The following is a 26968-nucleotide window of genomic DNA, read 5'->3' as shown; positions in this document are numbered from 1 at the left end:
TTGAGTTTTATACTCCTCCTTTTAGACCTTCCTGCCTGGCTTAGGAGACAGTAACACCACCAGAACCATCACTTTTATGTCTCTTGGCTTCTTCCACTATAAAAGTACCTTTTACCATAATGTTAGTGTGAACCAGGTTAAGATGTTCCTTTAGGGGCAAAATCAGGGAGGGAAAAACTATCTGGTATTCTACAGAAAGCTGTACTAGGCCATCTTAAGATGGTGTAGAGCTAATGTTTGGAAAACAGGCTCCTAAGTTTAATTTGTTGGTTGATAAAGGTATGTACATTCTCTTAAATTTTGCATGGAGAGAACTTCAGCCCATGCTGAGTTTTTCATAGCTCCTAAATGGATTACCCCTGCTGTGTGTGAATTTTTAATAGTTCTATTGTATTTCTGTGTTTACTCACCAGATATCCATACTTAACTTCGTACAGCTTATCTTTGCTCTTCTGGGCACCACTGCCCTGCTGATTTTTCTGTGTGAAATTACAGGGAACTTGTTCCCCTTATCAGCCTTTGTTTCCCTGTGTGAACCCCGATGTAAGGTGCATTGATTCAGATTGTCTTGGGTTTTTTGGTTGCTTGGATGTTTCTTCTAATGTTTGTCTGAAAGCAATTCTAACTATTATTTTTATAAATGGATATTCAGGAGGGAGAGTAAACAAGTTGTCAAATTAGAGTGCCCAAACAACTGACCCTTCAGCAATAAATTCCCCAAACTACCTGAAAGAGTGACAAATATTTTCTCAGTATAGGTAGAAGTAGTTATGAGTACTGTAGAGCTCATTTAATTGTTTTATAATTACCAGCATAGTATGTATACATGCACCTAAAATTGCGCCTGTTAAAACCAAGAATTTGAAAGTTAGAAGTACCTGAAAGAAAGCAGATATATTTGTCAGACACTTCGAAATTTCTGAAAAGCTGATCACAGATTTGTATACATATTTACTGATTTTTTTTTTAAAGACAATTACAGGTAATACTGCCTTGTGTCAGTACATAAGTACTAATTTTCAGGCTGGTAGGATTTACTATAACTGTAAAATCAGAATGTTACTGAGCTGCTAAGAGTATAGATGCATCAGATACTTGGATATTGTATTTTTCCTCTCTTTAGTGTTTAAAATGCTTGCAGTAATATTGAATTAATTCGTGAAGTACAGCAGGAAAGAAGACTGATATCTAAGTAGGAAATAGCTTTAGAAAGTTGTTTCAGGCTTCTCAGATCAGCAAAGCCTTCCAACGTATTGGAGATTCTGCGATGACTTTTCATGATTGTGAAGTTGCACCTCTTTGTTGTGACCATATATGATACCATAAGGAGTTGTTTCGATAAGTTACCTTTCTTTTTAAATGCATATTCTGTTCATGAGACAAAATAGCATTTAGGATCATCTTTGAATTTTAAAAATGTGTTTCCATTTATTAAGGCTCCTTTTTTCAACTTCTTAATCTTCACCCAGTTCCAGCTGATTCTAATCCCTACCTCAAATTAATGTGAAATTCTTGAAGTAAACACTAAAGCATTTTCACTGTAGTATTTTGGTGAAGTATCTGTTACATCTTTAATGTTAAATATTCTGAGAAAGAGCAATAATTGAAATAGTTGGGATGTAGATGATGAAATAGTTATCATTCATTCTTATCTTTGTCAAGGTAGCAGTGATGGTTCTGAGCTCAGTGAAGAGACGTCCTGGCCAGCATTTGAAAGGTAAGAAAAACTACCTCAGAAACTGCACTTCTCTATTAAGAAGTTACTGCTCACGATTTCTCACTCAGTCCTGAAAATGATGCTTTATTTTAGTGATCTGTAGATCTTCCAGTTGAAAGAATTTGAGAGACAGTTTTAAGCCAGAGGATCATTAAACCCCAACTGATTTTTCTGTTTATATATATTTGCATATCCTGCTATTCATGTAACCTGACAATTTTCACTTTTCCTGAGATTTCATCCATTCTTGTTCCCCTTGTTCTTATCATAGACATTTTCACCTGTTTTTTTCTTCCATTTATTTCCCTTCAGTTCATTGTTACGTGCCTCTCTGTTACATGGGAAAGTACATTAACAACTCTTGCTAATGTGTTTTGTGGTTCAGAATAAATATCCTGCCCTTATCCAAATACCTGCAAATACTCAGGCTACATTGCCCACTTCAATCCTTTCTCATAGTGAATTTGAGAATGTGGAAAAAGACTAACACCTATAGTTCATAGTAAAAGGTGGAAGTTTCGTCTTCCCACAGCTCAGTGAGATGTGCCATAAAGTGCATAGTTTTGCTTCTACACCTTGATTTCAGGTAATCTATCAGCTTCAGAATTGCCATGGATGACTTCTACCATGCTATGAAGACATGCTTGTTAGAAATTTTTGTTGAAGAACTGTATAGTCAGGAATTGTCACAAATCTTATTCTACTTGAATTTATTGAAGCAGTTCAAGTTTTGTGTTACTCTTTGGATGAAAACATTGGAAGTATCTCAGTGCCAAAGGTGAACTCTTTGATATCTCATGCTATAAATGTTTGTACACAAGGAAATGCCCTTAAGATTTCTATATGTAAGAAATAACATTCCATATGAGCACAGAAAGAAAGTTCATTCAGAAAGGAAATCTATAAATCTGGTGCTCTCCGACGTAATGTGCAATATTCCAAAAATTTTCTTCTTGCTTTTCCTTTCCTGTTGCATTATGGAACTCACCAAGTTGAAGGTATCTCACAAAGTCAAAAAGTTGTATGGGAATGCCTTAGACAAGGTGGTGAACTCAGTGCTTTTTATGTCTCAAGTAACAAAATGCATTTAAATTTTAGTAAGCCTCAGGCTTTAGTTCATGTTTCAAGAGAACAGCAACATTCTCCAGGATTATTTCTGTGGAACCCTGAGGTAAAGCAGAGGTCTTTCATCCGTTTTTTAGTGAGAACTGTCTAGCCCAAGCTCCCCCTAATTAAAAGGTGTTCTCCATTCAACCACAAATATGTCAGAAGATTTTTCCTCCATATTCCACATGACTTCAGTATTTTCTTCTCTTCTGAGAGAGCACTTTGGTAACACCGTTTGAAGTTGCATGCTTTGGAGAACAAGTTCTCTCTGCTTACAGAGAAGGGGATTGGTTTCTTTACAGATGTTCAAAACGTGAAAGTGCTAGAGATATGTAACACTCATGTCTATTCTTTCTTTTGTACGTTGACAAACCATGTTTTGGAATTTAGCGCAAATGTTAAGATTTAAGGTAACTAGGAAGAGTGTATCTCTAGCTTTGATCGGTACAGTTTCCATTCTTATACAAGAGTCACTAAGTGAGGAAGAAGCATTACTTGTCTGGAATCAACAGGTACTGGCAAAATTGGGATGTATCCAGTGTTCTTAGTGACTGTTTCCTATGCCATTGAATATTCCCCAGTGGTTTGGGAAAAGGATCTTAGGGTTGGAGAGCTCAAATTGCCATAATATGCTGAACAGAAAGAAATGAGATACACATTTCCCAGGTGACAAAAGAGAGTGTACACAATAACAACTATCCTTCATTTCCCTGGCCCTCCTATTATTTTTAACTAGGAAATGCAGAAGGATGAGAACTGGAACTACTGATTGTTGGTTTGGGTGGTTTTCTGGTTTGTTTTAAGGGTTAACTTGGTTTGAAACTTGAGAAAGAGGTTTCAGCATTTGGGGTATCTCTCCTTAAGCTAATCAAAATTACTCAAAGGACTTCAATTCCAAGTCCTGACAGTTATCATGTTAAGGCTACTATATTAAGTGACACTTCAGTCTCATTGGTTATCACCCCAAGTGTCTCTGAATAGACTTACCTGAAATAGATCAAATCCAAGAGTGATAGCCTCCTTGTTACACAAAAACAAACAAAAAAAAAGTGTAAAGGTAAGAAGAAAACTTATTTTGTTTGCATGCAAAATATAGGTACGCAGAAATACACAACTCATGTTACAGCTTTTCTTTCCTTTATCTTAGTGACAATTTTTGTCCAAATCTTGAATGTATTTTAAAAAACAAAAACTATTTTACAAACATATTGGTTATGTTGCAAAACAAATGATGGCATATTCTAGAATAGATTAGTAGGTGGTGTAATACATTAGCTGCATGTTGATAATTCTTCTTGCAGCAAAGGAAATAATTTGAGTTGTTTAAAAACCAGCAACAACAAAACACACACAAAAAAAAAAACACCACCACATCTTTTTTTTTTTTGTTTTACTGCTACTGACCTTGATTGTGTCCCATCTGTAAGATTGTTACTTTCTAGGGTTTTGTTTGCTTGCTGTATGCTATTCTGAATTCAGATTGGAAAATGAGTGTTTTGGGTTTAGGGTTCCCATTCTTGAAAATACTGCCCTGCCCATATGAAAGCAGCTTTTCAGCTGATTCAAAGCACCTCTGACAGGTGGCGGATTATTAGATTTTATAGTATGCAAGATACTTTGCTTGTAAACGTGTCACTCTTGTTCTTTAACCACCTGCTTTCTGCAGAATTGGAGTCTTTCAGTATAATACAACCAACTAGCAAAACGGATGAAAATAGGAGGTGTGGGACAAAGTGCACATTTCTATTGACTTAAATGGAATTCAGTCAACTGAGGATCTGGTTCAGAAAAATAATATTCAGTAAAGCAAAGCAGTATTCTAAAGGCAGGTCTAGAACACAAATCCTGGGTAAGGATGACAGTATGGATCAGGTTAAGGGCATATTTGTGAAGTTAAAGTTTGTCTGAATTAGGAAGTTGAAATGTTGATTAATTTGCCTCAATGTTTCTTAAAACAACCGTATTTTACAGTCAATACCAAGATATTTTGGTAGAGCTTTTAATTCCCTTCGACCCAACAGCTTGTGTGTACATATTCATAGAATTTGAAATCTGTTTTTATAGTACATCTAAAGTCAAAAACTAAATACATCAACATTTTATTATTATGCCTTTTTTTATATAGTTTTATTTTCTAAGAACTAAATGGAGACTTTTCTCTCAAAACCTACTATTCTTCAGTAGCAATAAAACTTTAGTATTACGAGTTTTGACAAAGTGAACACCTGATCAAATAAAAAACCACGTGGTATCTACCTTTGCATGCATTTTTGTAAATTATCTTCTGTTTTTTATATGGAAGAATTAGCTTTGTGATACACACACAAAAAATATACTATGTTTTAGCAGTCATGCTGTTTGTATAAATAAAAGTATATGTAATACGTACAATTTATAATGGAATCCAACAGGAACAGGTTGTACCATTCTCTCGGTCCGGGGACAAGAGTGTCACGAAATGGCTATCGAGGCCACATGAAGGCCAGCAGGTACAATCCCCACTGCACACAGAGGTGTCCAACTTTCCCTCTGGTGTTGGTGATTTGGTTTGGTTTAATAATTAAGTGGGTGTTTTCTGATGTTATCTTTAACTTACGTGTCCAAATAAAGGTAGAGACCTTTTTCTTCAGACTTAAAGCTTTCCTGTTCTATAACTTAATCTGTAACACTCTAAGGGCTTCTGTTCACTCTGGTCTGCAAATCCGAATTCTGAACCATTGGATCTCTATATCAAGGCTTAAAGATGTTTTACCATAGGTAGCTTTTTAACAACGTGCCACCGAGCAGTAGTGGTGGTAGTTCTCCCGCAGACAACAAAGCTGTTTCTTGCGCTGAATGGAGAGCATTCAAAATGTTTTATTTGCTACCAGTTCTTTACCATATTCCCCCCCCCCCCCCCCCCCCCCCAAAAAAAAAAGAGATGGTTAAATTGAGTAATGCATTAAATTTGGCCCCAATTCTATACTATACATAGCAGTCTTTGAAAGCTGATACAGTAATATAACTGATTCTCCTGAGTAATTAAACTAAATGTTGTCTGCAGCTGTGTGGCACTGTAATTGGGAAAGAAATAGCATTTAACTATGGATTTTTTTCATGTTAAGCAACCATTGTCTTACTGAGTTAAACTCATGTTCCCATTAACGTTCAAAACTGTCTCCATATCCTCATCCTCACTAGATGCTGCAATGAAAATGTTTGCTAGATTTCCAATTTACTTGGTTTATAACTTATTGTGCTTTACTTCTGTTGTGCTTTGCAATAAGCACAAGTGTAGGATGGATAAAGCAGCAAATCCTGGGTTCAAAACAGGTTTGGGGCACTGTTTGACGACTTGGTTTTTCTAGGCAGTGGCTGGGTTCAGCAACTTAGTTGTATGCTCCAACTTACATTTATGGCAATGATTTCTGTTGTATAGAAAATGTTTTGTAAGCCAGTCAGCTCCATAATTTGAATAAAACTGTTTTCTTTTTAGTGCTGTACCTGGCATGTATTTTTGCCCTTTGCTTTTATATCCTACATGTGGTAGATGATAAGGAGCGTACCAGATGCATTAAAACACCCTAAAGCTGTGGTTCGGGTTTCTGCTCTTTATTACTGCTCCTGCCCACTGTTCTTGCTTTCAGAGATTTTTAAAGAGTGTGCATGTTTGAGCTTTTGCTTTGTTTTTGATGTGCTAATGATTCCAGTGTTTCTAATGACAACAGCAAAAAAATTCTCAATCTTTCTTGCAAGAGCTGAGGAGATGTTTTAACGCACACAGCAACAGTATCAATGTATTCCAAATGTTTGCCAGTTAAAATTAATTGTTCTTGAATTTCAGTTGTCTTGTTTTAATTTTTTATTTTTTTAAATCAAGGATTACCTGCTTGGCTAATTTTTCTGATCACTTTCACTTGTGAGTGTAAATTCTACTGCAGCAATTCCTTGTAATGGCCAAACTCTTTTTCCACAATGAAGTCCAATAAATGAAATGGCATTTATAGATTAAAATACAGATGTTTGCAGTAGTTTGAGGTAATGATTGGATAACTACTTTAAGAAAAATAGAAAGAAAAATTTACACAATTTTTCACATGCTCCTTTCAGCTCTCTAGAATCTGAAGATTTGGCTGTTCATTTGTATCCAGGAGCAGTTACTATTCAAGGTGTTCTCAGGAGGAAGACTTTGTTGAAAGAAGGCAAAAAACCAACAGTAAGATTTAAAAAAAAAAAATCATTAATTTTCTCACCTTTCTTGTAAGTACAATAAAACGGCAATAATGCATCTAATTTATGTGTCTGAGATTTCGTTTGCCTTGCTAATTAAGGTTTAGGATCACTGCTAGAGTTTGAGTTCATCTGTTTGGTCATTTTATTTGGTTTATAAGACTATGCCCATGATCTAGGGAGTGGAAGAGAAGTGTAATGCTACATAGAATTTCATACAAGTACTGATTACTTTTTATCTTCCTGAATGGTAGGTGGATCCTTACAACTTATCAATAGGTAATAACCCCTAACATTTGCGCTGTAAGTGTTTGATTTAATTAATTGTAAATAGGTATTCATGACAATGGGGTATACTTTATGACTGCGCATAAAATGAAAAAGAAAAGAGACAAACATTCTAGCTCAATGAAGTTTTTAATAAGGGTTGACGAAAGTATAGAGTAAAATAGTTTTTCTTTGATCAGTGAGGAAAGGCACATTCTTTTTGCTGTCTAGATTTCTTCTAATGCATCGTGGACTTATATGAGTAACGAAGAACAGCAGCTTTGGAAATAGGGCTGCTGGTTTTGCTGGACTGTTAGTGCTGTCTTGTCCTTGCAGGATGATGCCTGCTATTTTACATCTTAGTAATATGGAACATTTCATTTATACTTTTTCTCCGCTTTCGCTCTAGGTAGCATCTTGGACAAAATACTGGGTAGCACTGTGTGGAACCCAACTCTTTTACTATGCTGCAAAATCTCTGAAGGCTACCGAAAGAAAACACGTATGTAAAACAGGCATATTCCGGTATCGTTTAACAAAATTAGAATGTGATTTCCCGATGTAAATACTGGGAGTATTTCTAGGATTTGCGTGATTTCTAGCTCGTACTATCCCGTCTTCCAGTCACACTCAGCTCATACGGATATGCCCTAATGGACTATCACGTATGTTTAGATGCTACACCAGGAACATCTGCTTTGCATATGCCATGGGTTTCTTTGGATTTGTTGGTGTGTAAGGATGGAAGCTATGTCATTGGGTCTGTCTGCTTTTCTAAGTTAGAAGTCATATCTTCTGATGATTTCTGAGTCTTACAGCAGTTTGCTACTTGAAATCCAAGCAATCACTGTTGTGGAAAGACTGAGAAATCTCTACATATAATGTTAAAAGTACTGATTATGTATATGTGGCAAAATTAGACCTTCTTTTTTTGTCTAATCTCATTAACTAAAACTGACATCAGAGCACTTTATATGTTACATAAAGACCTAGCATATCATATGATGCTGGCTTTCTTTTCATCCATTGCAACTTAATTTGAAAGAATCTAGGAATACTTTGCTTATATGGGAAAGTAATAAAAGGAATTTCTGTAGATGTTCCAGGGATGTCATGGTGTGCATAGTTCACTTCTGTTTTCACTGGTTAATTATATTGGAAGAGGATGTGCCAGAGATCCAGTTAAGAAACTGGATAAAATTTAAGATTCTTGAGTTTTTTTCCAAGTTCATTCGCTACTTGGAACCATTACTTATAGCTGCCTTGGCCAGTGTTTGGGTTTAATTTATGACAACTGTCACTAAAGAACATTTGCTTTGCATAAAGCTTATGTAATTTTAGAAACTGAGATGTGCTCTAGAATCCTAGAAAGGGGACTGTCTTTTTTCTTTCTGGTACAAAATAGTGGTTTTTGATCCTAACATTTTTATGTTCAGAGGGTAGAGATTTGAAGCATAGCATTTCTGACTTGTAGACTTCTGAATATTTGAATTCTTGTTCTATTTGGAAAGTTTGTCTAGTGTTGTCTTAATCTACAAAGCAATTGAGTGTTTTCTGCTTTTATTGAAAGCAACTAATTAGGAAACAGTACTCTAATATTCCAAGTAGTTTAATAATAGCTAATTGTTTGTAGAAAGATCTGCATAGTTTCTTTAGTATTATTCCTCTGCCTCACCCCTAATGGCTATAATTGCTTAGGTGAAAGCTAAACTGATCCCACCTAATTTGTCCTGCCAGTTTTGAATGACAGTACTGGTCTGGCCAAAAGCCTGTTAGCTGAACGTCATATCTCCATGGTGTCTTGAGAAAAGTGTTCGTGTATGAATGCATTTACCTCTGGCATCAGTGAAAAACGTGTGGAAGGACTCCATCCCTTTAAAGCAAAGGTAGTTGGCAAGACCAGACTTGTAAACTGTTATGAGTAGAAGTGTGAATTACTAAAGCAAATGAGAAAGAAAGAAGAGAAAACCTGTGCTGGCATTATGTCACTAACAATTGCTTGTTTTTCTGGAAACACTGAGAAATGGAAAAGAATTTCTTGTAATGTCAGACTTTGTGCTCCTGTTAATGATGTGATGCCTTTTAGGCTTTATGCCAAAATTGCATTTGGTTTTCTTTTAAGAATAGAGTATGCATTTTGTAAGCCTTTCTTGTCCACCATCTGTCAAAGTACAGAATGATGGAAGGCTTTGCCATACTTGCACCTATTCAATCAGAAGGTTTTTCAAGATTGTGTATAAATATTTTAAAACAATCTAAATGACATACAGGTGTAGGGAACTTGGAGAAATTGCACAGCTAGTAATTGTGTTGTTTGAAAAGAAAATATTAAATTTTTGTTATCCATCTTCTTATCCATTTTATTCAGAGTAACAATTTTGATCATGCAGATGAACTTGCCCTTTTTTTTTTTTAGGAAAAGTAAATTAACTAAAAAGGTAACATGCTTAGAAAAAAATGAAGTTTGGTATCTGATCATCTTAAGTCTCTATTGCTTGAAGTGTTTACTTTTGTATTAAATATAGTCATATCCACTTAGAATACTCTTTCAGAAATTTTCTGAACCTATTGAACTGGCTTTTATTAAACCCCAAATCACTGATTTGTTGAGATCATAGAATGGTTTGGGTTGGAAGGGACCTCAGAGATCATCCAATTCCAATGCCCCTGCCATAGACAGGGACGCCACTGCTCAGGGCCTCATCCAGCCTGGCCTTTAACAACTCCAGGGATGGGGCACCCACAGCAGACAGCCTGTTCCAGTGCCTCACTACCCTTACAGTGAAGAATTTCCTCCTGAACTCACATCAGCATGTGTGCACTATGCAAATACAATTGTATTCCTGAGAGGTTAGCTCTGCAAAATAAAAAGAGTTTTGAGGCTAGATCTAGGCTGTCTTGCTACTGTCCAGATTAAATGCATAAAAGGGGTAACGCTGTCTACTTCAAAGTGTTTTTTTCCAACATTGATACATTTTGGATACACCTTGCTAAAATATTCCAGGTATCTACTGTTGCCATGTTAAGATCTTTCTTTTGTAACTTCCTTGCTCAAGTTCTCTGTGATGTGGAAGGGAATGCTAGAAACAAACAAACAAAAGTCTGCTAAATAAAGGTTCTTGGCTGGAACTCCCATGCTAACCATGTCTTGATTACAGGCATACTTTTGACTGTTCTGCTCCTATTGCTTCAGGCAGCTGAGACCGAGGACTTGGAATGCACTGACACTGAAAGCTCTTCCAAGCTTATAGTAGCCAACCTCTTTGGAAAATTACCTCATAAAAATCTGAGTGTAATCCAGCAAGAAGGGCAAGAAATCCCCTCCCTTTTAAACACATACAGGCCAGTTCTTCTTGTACCTACAGTCAAAGACAAAGGAGTATACCAGTGTAGTATTTACTGTAGATGTGAATCTACTCCAAAGAATGCAGTAGATACCTGGAGGTGACAAATTTTCTTGTGTTGCATCAAAGTCTAATAGATATAATGATCTTTGTATTTTAAATAAGTAACAGGTTTCAATTATTACTACAGTAGTAGTTGTCTATAATGAGCATGTTGGAGTCCAGAGATGAGGTTCAGAGGAATGTTTGTAAGATGCTTAAGGTTTTATCTAGTTTGCCTAAATGGTACCCACAAACAAGCATCCATGATAAAACTAGTACTTGCATATGTTTAGAAAACGACAATAGTAAAAATAGTCAACTTATTATTAAAAAAGCATTCTCCTGGAAAAATGTGAATACATCCGTAAGAAAACTGTTGTAGCGACTGGGATGAAAATATCTTGCCAATTTCTGTGACAACACAGTATGCATGAGAGATTTTTCCATGTCTGTAGGTATTTGGAAAAGCAACAGTGACTTTCTGAGCCTTCACTCTCAAGAATGAAGCCTTGTTCATTCCAAGCCTTCCCTTGCATGCGGTATTCAGAATTAGACCCATTTATCGACATTCTAGAAAACTTAGTAGTTGTTGCTCAGACACTTTCACAGAAAAACCATGATAAAGAATACTGCTGTTCTAGGAAATGTGGTCAGCCACTGAGAGAATGATTTGACTATTAGCTGTAAGATCCCAACAGGAGTTTGAATTTTTGATTCAAATATTTAAGTAAAACTGTTTTTGAGCTAGGAACAACAAAAAATCTGGTTATGTGAAGCCTTGCACCAGAGCTGTATGGTTTTCTGTGCATATAATAAGAGTTTCATTCCAGTGACCTGCATAGAAAAGCAGAGGGACCAGGAACATTAAATCACAATGAAGCTTTCATTCCCTTCAAGTTAACAAAGCAGACTAGCTGTTAGCACAGCTCCATGCATCAGTGGAGAATGAACTGCCTTGGGGGACTGTGTAAACATGCAGTACAAATCCAGCAGTGCGAAGGGATGGAAAACTGACATGTGTTTCAAGTGATGATGGATTGATGGTAGCAGGAAATGCTTTCCTTGTGTGGGGCTTTTTACTTCCTAGAGAAGCATCGGGATTAACTTATTGTTTTGAAAGTGTGAAATATTCTTGAGCTGGTGGTTAAAATGAAACAAGCAAGCCCTAGCAGTTTTAATTGTGTGGTAATTTCACATATTGCAAGCCTATTGTTGAGACGTACAACCAAGATAGGAAAGAGCAAATGTCATTTTTAATGAAACTCTAGAAAAGAATGTAGTTCATTCATGTGGCTTAGATTTCCACCCTGTAAAGCTGACCCATTAATGCTTTGTAAGACTACTGGAAGTTTGCATTTGTACATCCCTTTTAAGTGTAAGTTGTCATCTTATTTTTAAAGGTGGTGTCTCGATTGAGTCTGTAACAAGTCCGGTCCTTGTTTCCTGATCTTTATTCCTTTTTTCAAATAAACTTAACACCTTAACAGCTTTCATTACTGGCTGGAATCTTCACAGAAACTTTAGGTTCTGTTTGGAAAGAAATTGTTATCCAGGCCTAAATGTAATGAAACGTTGTCTGATACAGCTTTGTAATTTACCCGTCTCTCTTACGAGGTGTTACCAAATTTGCCATTTTTCTAAAGGCAGTAGAATTACTTAAAACTTTAGTATTTGTGGTTCTATAGGTTTTCTAAGGAGTGGTCTTCTCCCACAGTTTTATCTATAGTGGTATCAATAAAGGCCATCCATTTTGAAGTTTGTTGGGCAGATCTTTCATAAGAATAGTCATCATCACTTCTACGCTTAAGCTATGTGTACAAGCATCCATTCAAAGTTTCCAAGCTTTCATATTTCCACTGATGCTAAAATATTTCATCCGAACATGACCAGTAGGAGCTTGCGATTAAATGTTTCCTGCAAGTGTAACTATAGCAACATGAGGATGACAGTACACAAGGCTGCATTCAGAAATACAGAAAATAGTTGACTCTTAAATTATTTTGAACTAGGTTGAAATGCTTTTCACGTTTCAAGTATTTGACCTAATGTTTGTTCATTTAAAGTTCTAATGTATTTTAAACTGAGTTTTAAAATGTAGGCTGTCTCACAAGTCTGAGACAGGTAAGCTTATTTAGGCATTCAAGGCCGCCTCTTAATTGTCAGTTATTCCAATCTATACCATACATTGCAATGAATTCTATGCCATGGAATTGCAATGGAATTTTATTTATGAAGTAATTATATTGCCTTATAGAGAGTATTCCAATACTCTTATTTTGTGATACCCGCAAACTAATTAGCAGGAGTGGTTCCTTTTGCTATGTTCCCTTTTTATTGGATTAGTAATGGTAAAACAGTATTTTTAGATGATACAAAAGACAATTGATGTTTAATGCTGTAAATTTGCTATGAGACATTAGTATGAAAAATAAGTGTTCTAGAATTATAAATTGACTTTAATAACTTAAAACAATCTCCAAGGATATTTTAGCTTTATGGCTTTTAAAAGATAACACATCTGATAGTGACCAGCATATAGCAGAGTTGGACCTTCTGGGCACAGAAATGAGGTAAAGCATTGCAGAGGGTAGAATTGCAAGGTCTGGTGACAAAGTCTGTGGTGGGCACGTGAATGTGGGAGGAGGAGATAAGTCAACTAAACACTTGAGAGAAATTTTATGGGTTAGATCTTGGAGAGAGAATGGGACTGAGCAAGTAACGGGAGGTGGATTGTGAGGGTCCACTAATAGATAAACAAGGAGACCAGGGAGAAGGAAGCTTGTGGCCTAAAAATGGGCAAGTTGGGATTTAATGGGCAGTTTGCCTGGAACTAAGAGGAGAGGCCTGAGAAGTAGAAAATAATATTGCCCAGGTGAATGGAAAGGAGAGTGGAACCAAGGGGTTGTTAAGAGAGGGAATAGTGTAGGAGAGACTGATATCATGCTTGGAAGAGGAGGTGTAAGTTAAAAGTCAATGTATGAGTAACACCTCAAACAGGAAAACCCCATCATTTTGAATATAATAATGTCTTGTTTACTGAATATTCACTCTCACTCGATCTATTTCATTCATCAGGACATATTTAATAACACATTGGTGTTACCATGTCCAAAAGGCTTGTGTTATATGCAGTTACAGATTATTGTAATCATTATGTATGTTAACTTTGAATAGTTACAGCACAGATGAGTTCAATTCTTCTCCTTGTTAACAGTGAGCGGACTAACTTTTCACTTGATCCATTTTTTAATGATGGTATATACGTACATGTGGAGTAACATGATAAGGAATGCTATGGTATTCATACAATGCAGTTCAGATGTTTGACATGTGATTTGATGGATTGTGATAATCCATTTAATTTGTACTTATTAATTGTGGTACGTTCTGTTTTCATTAATTCCATATAAAATTCGTAAGCTTACTTACATGATGTGCTTCCTCTGAAGTTATTCTCTGTCTTTGACAGTGACACTGAGAACGTCTCTTTTGAATACTTGTTCTACTTAGTCTGTCTGAGGCTTCTTGCTTCGTGCTAGTTTACATCTCTGCTTGTATTTTCAGTTCAAATCCACACCAAGTAAGAATGTGTCAGTGGTGGGCTGGATGGTGATGATGGCAGATGACCCTGAACATCCAGATCTTTTCTTATTAACTGATTCTGAGAAAGGTAAGTAACACTCGTACCAAGAGCACAGTGATACCCAGAATAAACACTTAATTGTGTAGGAATACCTCAGCAAAATTAAATGACACGGGAAAAAATCCTACTTTTCTTAATCAGATGCTCTTAGAGGGATCATACCATTAGTACGCTGTGGGAACAATTCTCTATAGAGAATCCTTAAGGAGTCTTCCTTCCTGAAGTTCTAAGTACTGTCCAAACTAACAGCTCTGCTTGTGTTTTTCTTGCAAGTATTCATTTGCATTCTTTTAAACTATATTTAGACCATCCAGAGGCGTTTTCATGTACACAAAAATGTAAGTAGCAATAAAAAGTTTGCTATTCAGCTAAGCACCAAGTGTTTGACCTCTACCTTTCAAACAAAAAACAAACCACAAAACAAAACAGCTATTGAAATGCAGTGCTATTGCCAGGAAAAGCATTAAGATTTGACTATATTGCACTGAGAAGCCAGAAGAAAAAATAAAGAACAAAAAAATAATTTCCTTTATTCTAGCATAGTGCCCTGGTTTTAGTTTAAACTGAAGAAATTGTTAACTTTTCCGTAGCACAAAGAGCATCACTAGCAGTTCTGATAAAAGAGCTTGACATTATTCATTTTATTTATGTCCATGCTTAGTACATCTTATTTTTGAGTGTCTATTCTAGTTTAAGCTTGTCAGCTTAAATTTAGCAACAGCAACTTGAAACATTTTTGTAATACATTTGTGAATCCAAGTAAGCACTGCCTAACATGAGATACTGAAAATAGCAGTCTGACATATGTCAAAATATTTAGGAATAATTTTCAAATATTTCCAAATGCTTTAGAGTGCATTTCAGTGCCATCTTGCACTTCATAAAAATACCATGATATACCAAATTTGAATAATGGCATTGAACAAAAATTGTGTTTTTGTTGTATGGTTCTGAGAAACGTTTTGTCTTTTTCTAGTTGACACTGGTGTTAGTTGAAATCTAGAATGTCCAAAAGGAAGACAGATGAGCTGTGACTTCTTGCATTATGTCAAACAATTGTTTAAGCTACTCCACGTATGCCAGTCAAAGTGTGAAATTTAAGAACTTTTTGCTATAACATGTTTTTGTAGTGTTATAATTTAGAGTTATTTGACTATAGATAAGATTTAAATACAGTATTGGCTGTGTTTCTTTATCCATTTTTTCCCATACCTTTTTCACTTAGGAAATTCCTACAAATTTCAAGCTGGAAATAGAATGAATGCAATGCTCTGGTTTAAACACCTGAGTGCTGCCTGCCAAAGCAACAGACAACAGGTGAGAGCAAGATGTTGAAATAAAATTACGAGCTGTTAAGAGCTCACAACTGATAGAGCTTCAAGATGACTAAGCTGTAATTGATGGTTCTGTATGAAGAGTGGTCTACTCTGATCAGCCTAGACATTGATTTCACCTGTTTATTTACTTGCCTTAACTTTCTTGTTTGTCTCTTTGTAAACACATCCTCAGTGCTTCTTTGGTAATGAAGAAAAATTGGGGGTTATCTTGAGGCTAATTTAAAGCAATTTCAAAATTTCAGAAATGGAAGGAATATGCTAAAAGCTCTGTCCCAGAGCTGCCCATTTAAAAATGACTATTTTATAGTTATATAGTAAAACCATAAGCCATAGTATTCAATAACAATTTCTGGTACCTCTCTATGGTGCCATTTTTTTTAGGTCTTGGGCATGCAAGTTTTCTGTTTTTTGTATGTATTTCCAAAATATATAAAAATATTATAGTTCTGAGTATATTTGAAAGACATCAAAAGCAAAACCCGAATTTTCCCTGATTCAAAAAGGAAGAAAAGACTATTCCAACCCCTGCTAAATTCTGTTCCCATAGAAATTGTTACTTTTTCATGAGCAAAATTGTATCTTTGAGTTAACGCTTTATCTTTGTTAAATTCCCTTCTCCTTTGCACATGTTTGAGTTCCTGAAGCAAAAATGTTAATGAATTTGTTGCCTGTTTCTATATGGCTATGCTTAAGAATAGGGGGAAAGTTAAGGACCTTTTCAGATCCTTCTGTGCATTCTTGTTCAGTTTTGCTTCTTACAGAAATCTCAGGAGTAAGGAGGGCCGCAGAAATGTATCTGAGACAGTGCATAGGAGAGGAAATTGTGTTCCCAGCTGGAAAGAGTGCAAATAGTAGCAAATAATGGTAAGGAGTTTGCAAGAAGGTGGTGACTGCCAGGCAGGCCCAAAAACTGCACTCTGATGACAGCTTTTATTCAGTAAGGCTTAACAGTGCTACACAATGCAAACCTGTCTAAACCATTCAGTTCCTAGCTTATGCAAAAGCAGCAAGCTTAAGGGTCTTGGCTCAGTTTCCTGGGGAAAGGATGGCAGCAAGGTGAAGATAAATGCAGGAGATTTTAAAAGACAGGTGAGGGAGGAGTTATGGAAGAAGACCCCCACTAAAAGGCCAGTAGCCCTGCTTACCATTGTTTGTTGCATACCTTCTGTTTTCTGGCGTATTTGAGTGTAGTTATAGTGCAAGCGTTCTTGCAGTGTTAGAAGAAGCAGCACTTCATGCAAACATTAGGTAATAAAGGTTGGTTTAGATACAAAATGTGTTTTAAATAAAATAAAGATCCTTTAAAGTCTTTCTCCTGATTGTGATTTGACTCCTGACCAGTGCTTTCCCTAGAGAAGCACCTCATGAATCTGTTAAAAACAGTTGTTTGCTTATTAAGGGCATGACTGCAAAACATTGCACATTTAGACGTGCTTTCAACAGAGTAAGCACCTACCCAGCTGAATAAGTTTGGGAACTATTTTAACATATATAATCTTTAATTTTAATGGTGAAACTTTAACCCGGTTGGTCATTCTTGCTTCTGTGGATAAACAGTAAATGCAAGGCAAGAAATAATTAGCTTCAAATCTGACCAAACTATGTATTTATTGGCAGTCATCTGGAATTTAGTGGTTCTCTAATACCCTGAGTAAATAGGAGTTGTTGCTGTCAGGCAAGTTCCTGATAAGGAGAAAATGGGGATATAAATTATATAATGCAGACTAGCTTTAATATTCATGAAAGGGAGTGATGTTTCCATCACACATTCAGATTTCCTGTGGGAAAAGCCTAGGAAAGTGTTTATGCCTTGTTTTTGTAAATTAGTCCTAAAAATACTGGAGGGCCTACATCAGTCACTGACCTGTGCCAAGAATTCTCTATCTCATGGGACTCAAGTGAGAAGGTTCTTGCACAGTTCAGTGCTGAGATTTATCATGTTAAAGTTGCTTTGTCGACAACTTGAATCTTAAATTTCATCAAAATTAAGAAGATCTAAGGCATGTAGTAAAATCATAAACCATACTTTGATACCTGGGTTTTCTACAGCTGTAAGTATACTTGTACTGCTTAATGACAGTTGCATCTTCCCCCTTTTTTTGAGACAGACTGAGCATTATTAAAATGTGCATTTAAACAGGTGGAATAGTGTCTGAAACAGTGGCATCAGTTATTTGTATTTTTGTTTTCAGGTTCCTGCCAACTTGATGACCTTTGAATAGCAGGCTAATACAAAACAAACAAATGAACAGAGAACAATTTAAACCATCTCATAACTGAGAATGAGGTCCTGATGGAAAATGTGCCAGCTGCAGTCTGTGCCAGAACAGAGCTTGTCAAGTTGATCTGAACTCTGGAGCCCTGAACAAAACTACTAATGGCTGGGGAGTAGAGTCCCCCAAATGAAAAATGGAGTTGCAACACGAATTGCCATGGACCATGCTTTGTTAAATTCTCTGAACTGACTTGTGGAAACCACTGCCTTAAAGAGTGAAAGGAAAAACAACAATGAAAACACCAAATAGTGTGTGTGAAACTTCTGGCGGTGCTGTGCTTGAGTTAAATAGATTGTAGCTTGTTTGAGTTTCTTTTAACTTTATACTAATTTTGAAAATAACTCACCTTTTTAGGTATTCTTAAGAAAGCAAGTAAACTGGTATTTAAGAGTTGTATCAAAAGCTATGTATGAACTGGGTAAAAGAGGTACTGCACACTGTAGAGATGTTGTTTAGACTATACCAGGAGTTCTCAATGGGAGCTTTGCTCCAGGCACACTGAGCCTGGAGCAATGTCATTTCTCTCAGACCTACAAGTACAAGAAATTTAACAAGTGCAAGTTTAAAATAGCAGTAAGCTTGCAAGCCTTAGTACTGTATGGGAGCCGTACTCCCTGTGAGTGGCACAAAGGCTGAGCACTTACACACCAAAAATGCTTTTGGTACGTTGATACCTAATTCCTGGTTAGATCTTAATTCACGTGTTTCTGGTGGTTGGCAGGTGTACGCATGCGTGTGAGAGAGAGACAAAACTGGAAGCGCTGTTGGGTCAGAGCCAAGTGCTTTCTTCCCATTTGTTTCTACACCTGTTGCTCACCTACATATGAAGGTTGAATGACAAAAAAAATCCACCACCACCTTGGTATAATTCATGATGACATTTGACTTCTCTGGGTATCTGTTAAATTATCAGCTAGGGACCACTGTCAGTGTATGGTGTTTCATAATATCATTTAAGATCTATATTTTAAAATGATAGAGGCACAATCTCAAGCTTTCATGTTCTCATTTGGCAATAATTCATTTTATTATCTGTCTTTGGTCAAAGCATATGACATTGTGTGGTATGGATAACATGGCCTAAAGTCGACCGTACATACGGAAGCTTTTTTGATCTTCAGGCAAATAATTTATTAAAGTTGGGATAACATAAAGAGAAAAAAGGTGTGGGACTATCAGAATTCCATCCTTGACAGGAACAATTCTTGGTCACTGAAATTTCTCACAGAAAAAAAAAAAAAGAAGCTTGTAAAAAGGGAACCATATTTTAATGTGTTTTATTCATAAAACTTTGATTCTTGCTTTGGTTGGGTTTCCTTGACATCACCTAGATAGTGTCTTCTGGATGATGAGTGTTTATTTAATCTTCAAAAATATGACCTTCGTAAAGCAAGGAAACGTTGTCCAAAATATTCGTCTGATATCAGAACTTTGAAGTTTGTGGAAAAGTAGGAAATGTTTCATTGACTTTGTGGTTTAGTGGCCATAAATAAGCTTGCAGATTCCACCATGAATACTCCTTTCCAAAAAGAAACAAACTACCTACCAGTTTGTGGCAGAGTTCTCTGACTATTTAATAAAGGTTTCTACTAGTAGTGATTATTTTGAAAATGTACATTTCTCTTGCATAAGAGTAGAAGCCTATAAATTCACTTTTTAATTTTTTTTTTCCGGAGTTAAATTAATCTCTTACGTGACGTGATTAATTTCTGATTTCTGGGGAGAAAAAACAGAGAAGAATAAACCAGTCTCACACTTAAAGCAAATAAAAAAAAAAAGTCACACACACTTGGTGATGTGGAGTGAAATGGTAATAGGCTGGGTTATGTTTCTAAAATTGTTCCTGTGAATTGGCTCTTGGTAGAAGGAAAACAGTAGGAAGATGCCTCTGTCAGAGTTACACCACAAGCAGCGTGGGAATTTGTGTCCCTCTGCAAGTTGTTTTTTTGTTTGTTTTTTTTTTTTGCTTTGGGGATTAAATAGTCTGTTCTGATCCTGAATTCATGGATTTTGGAAAGGAGTCGCTTGTGCTGAATCCCTCTTCAACTCACACATCGCCCCAGTTAACCCACGTTGGGTGTATAGTGAAGACAACATCTTCGTAGCCAGCAGTGTTACTGTAGTAGACTTTGCACAACTTCAGTTTTGTTTTTTTTCATTTTAAAAATTATTTAATGTGTGTTTCTTCTCAACAAGTAAGTGTTTTTTAGCAATGTGTGTACTTTTTTAAGCATTGTGGATAATAGCCTGTGGATTTTGAATTTTTAAATAAGCTATTATAGATTCATTGCAGCATAACTGTATCTGTTTTTCTGTCAGTGAAAGGAAACGTGCAACTGGGAGCCACAGCCTGACATCACGCAGCTTTACTTAAAGACAGAGCCAGGTCAGGAGGTGTCATTTATTATTGTTTTTTTGGTGTTTTTCCAGCTGTTTTGAGTTAGGGCTTTATGGTAGGAGGATGGTGGGGAAAACAGTTCACAAATCCTCATTTACTGAAGTGTTGCTGTTACCGACTTTAATTTTTCTTAGACCTCCTCCTCCTCTTTGGCTTTCTACCCTCAGATAAGCTGTTTTCTGCGGGAGAGATTGAATATTGTGGGAGGAGTTTCTTAAAATGTGTAGCCAGAGTTACTGGAGTGATTAATGACAGAAGACAGTATTGGTACTTATTGCAATGAATGGTTCAGTAGTTTCTTATGGTTTATCTCATATTTGGTCAACTAGCCTTATAGGGCAACACAGAACGAATGAAATATGACCAATTTTGTGATAGATCTTGCTCAGGAAGAGGTGGTGGTGGTTTGGAGGGAAAGTTCTCTTAGCTAAGCTTTGGAAAGACTTGGATGAGTCAAACGCACTGTAAAGAACATAGTAATGGTTTTTGTTTTGTTTTATTAAAAAAAAAAAAGTTTAAAAACATAAGTTTAAACCAGTGCTTAGAAAACAGGGATAGCAATGAGCTCACATTATTCAGATAAAACTGTTACCCAGGCTGTTTCAGTTAGTTTACAGATTCTCTTCATGTTTTTTTTGTAATGCTCTCATTCTTTACCTTCTTAATAACTAATGAAATTCTTCAGCTAATATTTGTCAATTTATTTCACGATATTTTTGATTTTGAAGCTAAAGATGCCCCTTACAGTACCCCGCTTGCAAACATATGAATGAAAAGTATTCAGAGTAGATCCTCATAGCAAGGTTTCCCGTGGAAATGTTAAGTCACCTGCTGACTGCTAACCGCCTTGTCAGCTAAACTAACAGTCTTGGGAACGACTGAACAGTTTGTGAAATCAGTGCAATGCGTTAGAGATACATGATTACCCTCGGTACTGGTTTTTGAATACTTACTGCTAACTCTAATCTTTCCAACTTAATCCACAAATTTTTGCGCAGTTTTTCAAACTTCTCTTCCAGTGTTCTTAGAAAGCAAATAAGATTCAACTTTGAAAACTTCTGATAATTTGAGTAAATATAGATCATCCCAGACATGTATTTCATTTTGCAGACATTTCATGCCACAGGGATATTGCTCAGGCTGCTATGATTCATTAAGTATTTAGGTGCAAGCTGTATGTGTTGAAACTACAAGTACTGAATGAATGCATATAAATCCCTAATGAATGAGCTTTAGCACCCAGCTTTGGAATTGTGTTAGCTTTTTAAATTACTGTAAAAATCATATCCTACTTAAGGAAGATCTGTTAAGGAAATGATAGCAGTGGATTGCACATTAAGCAGCCCACTAGTTATGCAGTTGTTTTAGCCTGTTGCTTGAGGAATTGGTATCTTTTGGGGAATCAGCTCATTAACTTTCCCCTTAAGAACTCAACTGCAGAAGAGTACTTGAACTTTTACCAAGAAAAGCATTTATACAAGTGTTCATATTTGAAAACATATTGGCAGTAAAGAAAAAAAGCATAAAAGAACACAGCAGGATTTTATTAGCCATCTTCTCCTCACTAGAAGTAAATTCATCTAATCTAATTTTTCCTGCAACATCAGCCTCTTCTATTTGCATTTACATATTTTCACCAATACAGTCCTCTTCTATTAGTATAAAACATAACAAATGTTGAAAGGAAATGCTTTCCCTTCCAGCAGAAGTAATTGCATTTTTTTTTGTAATGCTACGACGCTCTAGGAGGTTAGATTCTTTTGATAAATGGCAAATTGATCTCGTGGTTTTGGTTTAACTTTAGGAAATCTTGTGCAAATCAAGATAAATCATGGGATGTCTTTTCTTCTGGCTCAGTCAGTGACATTTTTCTTAATTCTTTGCCCTTTTGATTTTTTATATGCTAACTCACCGGTCGTTTCCATGGCTGGCTGTAGCGTGCTGCCTGTTACAAGATCAGGACACCAGGGCTCGTATAAATCACATCAGTCAATCGCTTATTCTCCCAACAACATGAAGTTTTAAAAGCTTTGTTATTATTTATGTATTGCCCTTTTCCTTCCATCTTTTTCCTTTAAAAATGGCTTGTGGATAAGATGATTTGGCTTGGGAAAGTTCTAATTAAAAGAGTCCATGAGTAGATATTGAATTTGTTTGTAGCTTATCCTCTTTTTAAAGCCATCATTCTAATTTGTTATGTATCTAGAGAGAGTGTTTTGGATTTAAGGAGGATGTTTGTCAGTGCCTTATTACTAACTCAAAGACCAATCCTGTTATTTCAGTGCTGAGAGTACCATAATGGCAGACTTGCGTACTGTGTCCTTGATGTAACAAGGGGGTAACATTCCTTACAGTCATTATGTTTCTGCAGAAGTTAGTTGCTTTGGTCAATGTAAAATAGTTGTGGCTTGAGTTTTAGTATTTTTTTTTTCCCTGTGTCTGTATAGCCTCTATTTAGGAAAAATGCAGTGGTATTTGGTAGCCTGGGTTTGTACAGCTTTTATCAGAAATAGCCCAGACTTCTTGAAAATTAATTTATTTTAATTTTGGTATATCTCTAAATGGATGTATTTGTGGAGAAAAAAGTGAAAAGAGTTGTCCAAGTTATGGCTTGGAGCTTATGAGCTTAAGAGCTCACACTATTAGAAACGAGCATCCTTTTCTCTCTCCCATTTCCTTTGGTTTAAGCATTGAAGAATGTAATTGAGATTTATTTCTTACAAGCTTTTTGTTAACATAAAAACTACAGGAAAAAAATTTTTGGGGGAAGAGAAACCTTGAATAAATCTATAATATTCTTTCATCATATACCATAAGCTCGGTTTTGTATATTGTATTTCTAGTGCCGACACTAGGCAAAGAGTGCTGTCCTTCACTGAAACAGCTGCTAGAGACTGATTTAGTAGCTAGACTTTATAACCTTTGGAAAGAGAAACGGAAGAAAGAATATGTTGTTCTTAAGCAATTAAATGGTTTGTTTTCCTAGAATGCATCCTTATAAAAACATGGTAGTTTTAGTATAGTGGTAATAAATTCAGATATCGGAAAGGGAAGGATAGTTTGAAAGTTTGTCTTACGCTTTCTGAGAATTTTTGGAGACGACAGACGGGTGAGGTGAAGGGAGAAAAGACCAATTATTTAGTTTAGCCAGGAATGTTGCAGACCAGACCTGACAGGTTTTCTTGAGGTTATGTTACTGAGAAAAAAGGTGTAATGAAATGAAGCTCCAGCAGATCGTGGCATGGTTATGGCTGTTAGCCTGATCTTGCACTTGAATGACTAAAAGCATCGTGAATATTGCATTTCCTTTTAGCGGTTGATTTGCGTATTAGTTCTCGTTATTTGGATAGGTTCTGGCCTTGAAATGTGTTTCTTGAAGGTATCTTTTACCATTCCAAAGCTGTTTACAGATAAAATGGAAAAGCTGTGTAAATCAATGAAGCAAACGTTGAAAGAAGGGGTCCTAGAGCACCTTGTTTACAGGCGCCTCTATCTCCTTGTGTACGGGAGTTTATCTGTTCAAATACTACAGTACTGAAGCATAAAAAGCACCAGGAATTCATATCTGTGTTATAATAATCCTTTAAGGACCAACCATCACTGGAGGGGGGGATCAGGGTTGTCATGCAGTAAACACAAGCCGTTTTTAACATTCCCTGCTGGTGTGAGGCATTAATGGCGATAGAGCGATTGCACTATGATCTCACCGAGTGATGTGCAGTTTGGCTGACCTCTAGCCTTTTTTCTTCAACATTTTTAATACTTTATTCTCTCTGTGTGTGTGTGTGAAAATTGTGTGTTTGCATAAGCTAGTTTAAATGAATTTAAGTACAGGTTTCAAAAATCTTTCCTACTAAAATAAATGATTTAAAAGATGGCCTGTGTCTGAAGTTTTAATTTCTCATGTCAAAAACTGCCACCGTTTTTTGCAAGATGGAGTTTGACTGTCTTTTGGAATGATGCTGAGATCAGCTGGAGTTTTTCTAGCTCTTCTCAATGAACATCTGGAATGTAGTGAGTAAATATTCCATTGTCAGTTGATACAAAAGTCCATAAACTAACAGGAAAATACAGTTCATTGAAGAGATTTGTGCTGGTTTTGTTTGTAGAGATTATTCAGCTAAATGATGACCTTTTTTCTCACTGTGGTAGTTTATCAGATTTTTTTTCCTGTTGTCTCTATGCTTGGAGGTATGATGAATTAAGCTCACTGAAAACAGACCTCAGGCAGATTGACTTCTTAACTTACGGAGGAACTACACAGAATATAAATTAAAAATGACGAACAAATGAATAGCATGTGAGGCATTGTACAATACTAGCGTTTTGTTTGGTGTTTCACTATTTTCAGTGCCTTTTTATTCTCCCTCAGCCTTACTAAACATAATCTTGCAAATTTTGGCATGAAATGCTATGGGGTCATTGCTTGTCAGGTCGTGAGCCTTGGGCTCTCTTTTTTATTTTTCTTAACAGAACGCTTCCTTCCAAATGTATTTACAAAAGAAGCAGGGCTAAGGTAGATTTCTTTTCCACCTTTTGTTATTTCTATGTTGCTGAGTTTGAAGGATACTGTATTGACTAGTGTAAAAAGAAAGATGGAATTAATTTGTTGGTAATGTCTATCTTTTCTCATTCTCTTTCAAAACTCTTCTTGTTACTTGTGAGTTTCTGTCAAGCAGGTTTTCTGATGAGCAGCTTTATTAAGACTCGTGTGATGACCCCATGCTCAGGCATACAGCAGCCTGACACTGTGAGTTGAAAAGCTGAAAAAGTCTGAAGTGGTTTTTGGGTCTGCTGCCCTTTTCTGGGAAAAGATGGAAAAGACTTTCCTTCCCTATTCCAACTGCATCTCTCTTCACAGTAACCTTAGTGATTCTTGGTCTGTCTGTCTCTCCTGTTAGATCCATCATTTGTCTGTGGCTTCTGTCTTTCACATACTTTCTTGCCTTTAAATACGTTTTTCCTAGGGGCTGTAGCATCTTTCTGCAGTGCCTGCTAGAAGTGGCTGGAGTGAGCGTTCTCTAGAGCTTTTTTTTTTTTTTCCAAATCAAGCAGTATGTCAAGGTTTCCTTTGGCCTCTTTCCTTATTTTCTTGTCTCTTGGAGTACAGCTTACAGAAGAGGGCCTTCAATATGTAGAATGAGAGGGCAGGTGTGGGGAGAGGCATCTAACCCCTTCCTTGTTTGCTGGCTGTAACGATTTTCAGTGTGGTGATACTTTCAGCTGTTTTTCACTGGGTGCATATGCTAGTGAGTCCATTGACTTGAATGCTCCTTTGGAAGTTGTTAGAAGTATGCACTACTGCCTCAGTTTTGTAACCTCATCTCTTCGATTTTGTTTTTTTGTTTGTTTGTTTTTAGTTTGTGAAGGAAACCTAATGTGGGGCAGAGAGGAGGGTTCGAGTCTGTGGGAGAAATGGAGGAACCAAACCACAGCAAGGTGCTGCCAGAGGCATGGAATAAGCCAGCTGAAAAGAGGAGATCATCCTTTTGTATTAATCTCAGGTTTTGTCCAGGAGAATGTTAGGTAACAGATGATATCCAGATGTAGGCAGATGATAGTGTTTTGGCATGAACTGTATGCCTTGACTGAACAGTGGAGAGGCATGTTTCTGTAACAGCAAATAAATTGCCTACAGAAGACTGAGTCCATGCTTCTAACTTGTAAGTAATGTTTTTATCAATTTGCACTTAAATAGAATATTATTACTGAAACATACATCCTTAGATAGCCAATATTTATCTTTGCACCAGTACTTGCCTCTTTCAGTTGCCAATTTTTGTTCAATTTGGAACTTAAGGACAAAATGCAGATCCAAAATCTTGTTTTTTTTCCTGAACTAGCACAAGAGACTGTTAGCTGCTGCTGTGCTAAACTAGCCTTTGCTGAAGGTCTTTTTCTTCTTTAGAAGAAGCAATTCATATTTGGTGTGTATAATGTGATAGAGCATCTTAGGGACCTGATAAAAAGTTCCAGGCTATTAGATGGTGCAATTTTTCTTTTGAAATATTCAAAAAGGCCTGCTGAAAGGTGCAAAGGGAAAAATGAGTGTATTTTTTCATTATTTTTTTTCTGCATCAAAACCCATTTTAAAGCTAAAGAGGGATCTCATACAAGAATACAGCTAGCAGCAATGTGGTAATGTATCTTTCATTTTCTTTTCAGGTAGGAAAATATTTCGCTTTCATTAAGGAAAAAGTATAAGGAGTTGAACTGTTATAAGGTCAAATAGCATAGCTAAGCATTTAGATAATTCATAGTTCATCGTAAAGTCCCATTGCAGCCAGGGGTACACTGTGGCTTGTGTGGCAACTGTGCAGAATTTCTTTATTGTTTTAGAACTACTGTCAGGAGTACAGAAGAAGCTCATTTTGTAGGCAGAGATCTATGGAAATGTACTGAGCAAGCATGGGGAGAGGGAACTATTGCCTCATACAGGAACAATTCAAAGCAGTGGCTTAGAGGAGAATTTACAGTGTTGTGAACAGCTCAGTAGCATTATGAGATAGAACTGGGAAAAACATATGCAAATTATGAGTTTCCCAATGCTGAAACAGCAGTATGCACTTCAATGAGCATAAACATGTATTTAAGATTTATTCAAAACAAGACTGTCTAAATGGTGCTT

At 36.4% G+C, this 26968-nt stretch overlaps 1 protein-coding gene across 9 annotated transcripts in view; it reads left to right on the top strand.

Annotated features, from left to right (window-relative positions):
* The window catches only part of RALGPS2 (Ral GEF with PH domain and SH3 binding motif 2), a 144460-nt gene extending 120243 nt beyond the window's left edge, over positions 1–24217 (top strand). For 8 of the 9 annotated variants that reach the window (XM_048073382.2, XM_067001492.1, XM_048073381.2 and 5 more), the window contains 7 exons: positions 1663–1717; positions 5236–5313; positions 6914–7019; positions 7710–7802; positions 14251–14356; positions 15555–15646; positions 17859–24217. In XM_048073382.2, coding sequence (XP_047929339.1) covers positions 1663–1717; positions 5236–5313; positions 6914–7019; positions 7710–7802; positions 14251–14356; positions 15555–15646; positions 17859–17888 — 560 coding nt within the window. In that variant the 3' untranslated portion in view covers positions 17889–24217. The remainder of the gene's footprint in view (positions 1–1662; positions 1718–5235; positions 5314–6913; positions 7020–7709; positions 7803–14250; positions 14357–15554; positions 15647–17858) is intronic. The other variant, XM_048073386.2, reaches the window with a different exon arrangement.
* The last annotated feature ends 2751 nt before the right edge of the window (positions 24218–26968 follow it).

Source organism: Anser cygnoides, chromosome 8, assembly GCF_040182565.1.
Source record: "Anser cygnoides isolate HZ-2024a breed goose chromosome 8, Taihu_goose_T2T_genome, whole genome shotgun sequence".
NCBI classification, from domain to species: domain Eukaryota; kingdom Metazoa; phylum Chordata; class Aves; order Anseriformes; family Anatidae; genus Anser; species Anser cygnoides.
The sequence above is the reverse complement of the archived record's forward strand: the minus strand, read 5'-3'. Positions and strand labels throughout refer to the sequence as shown.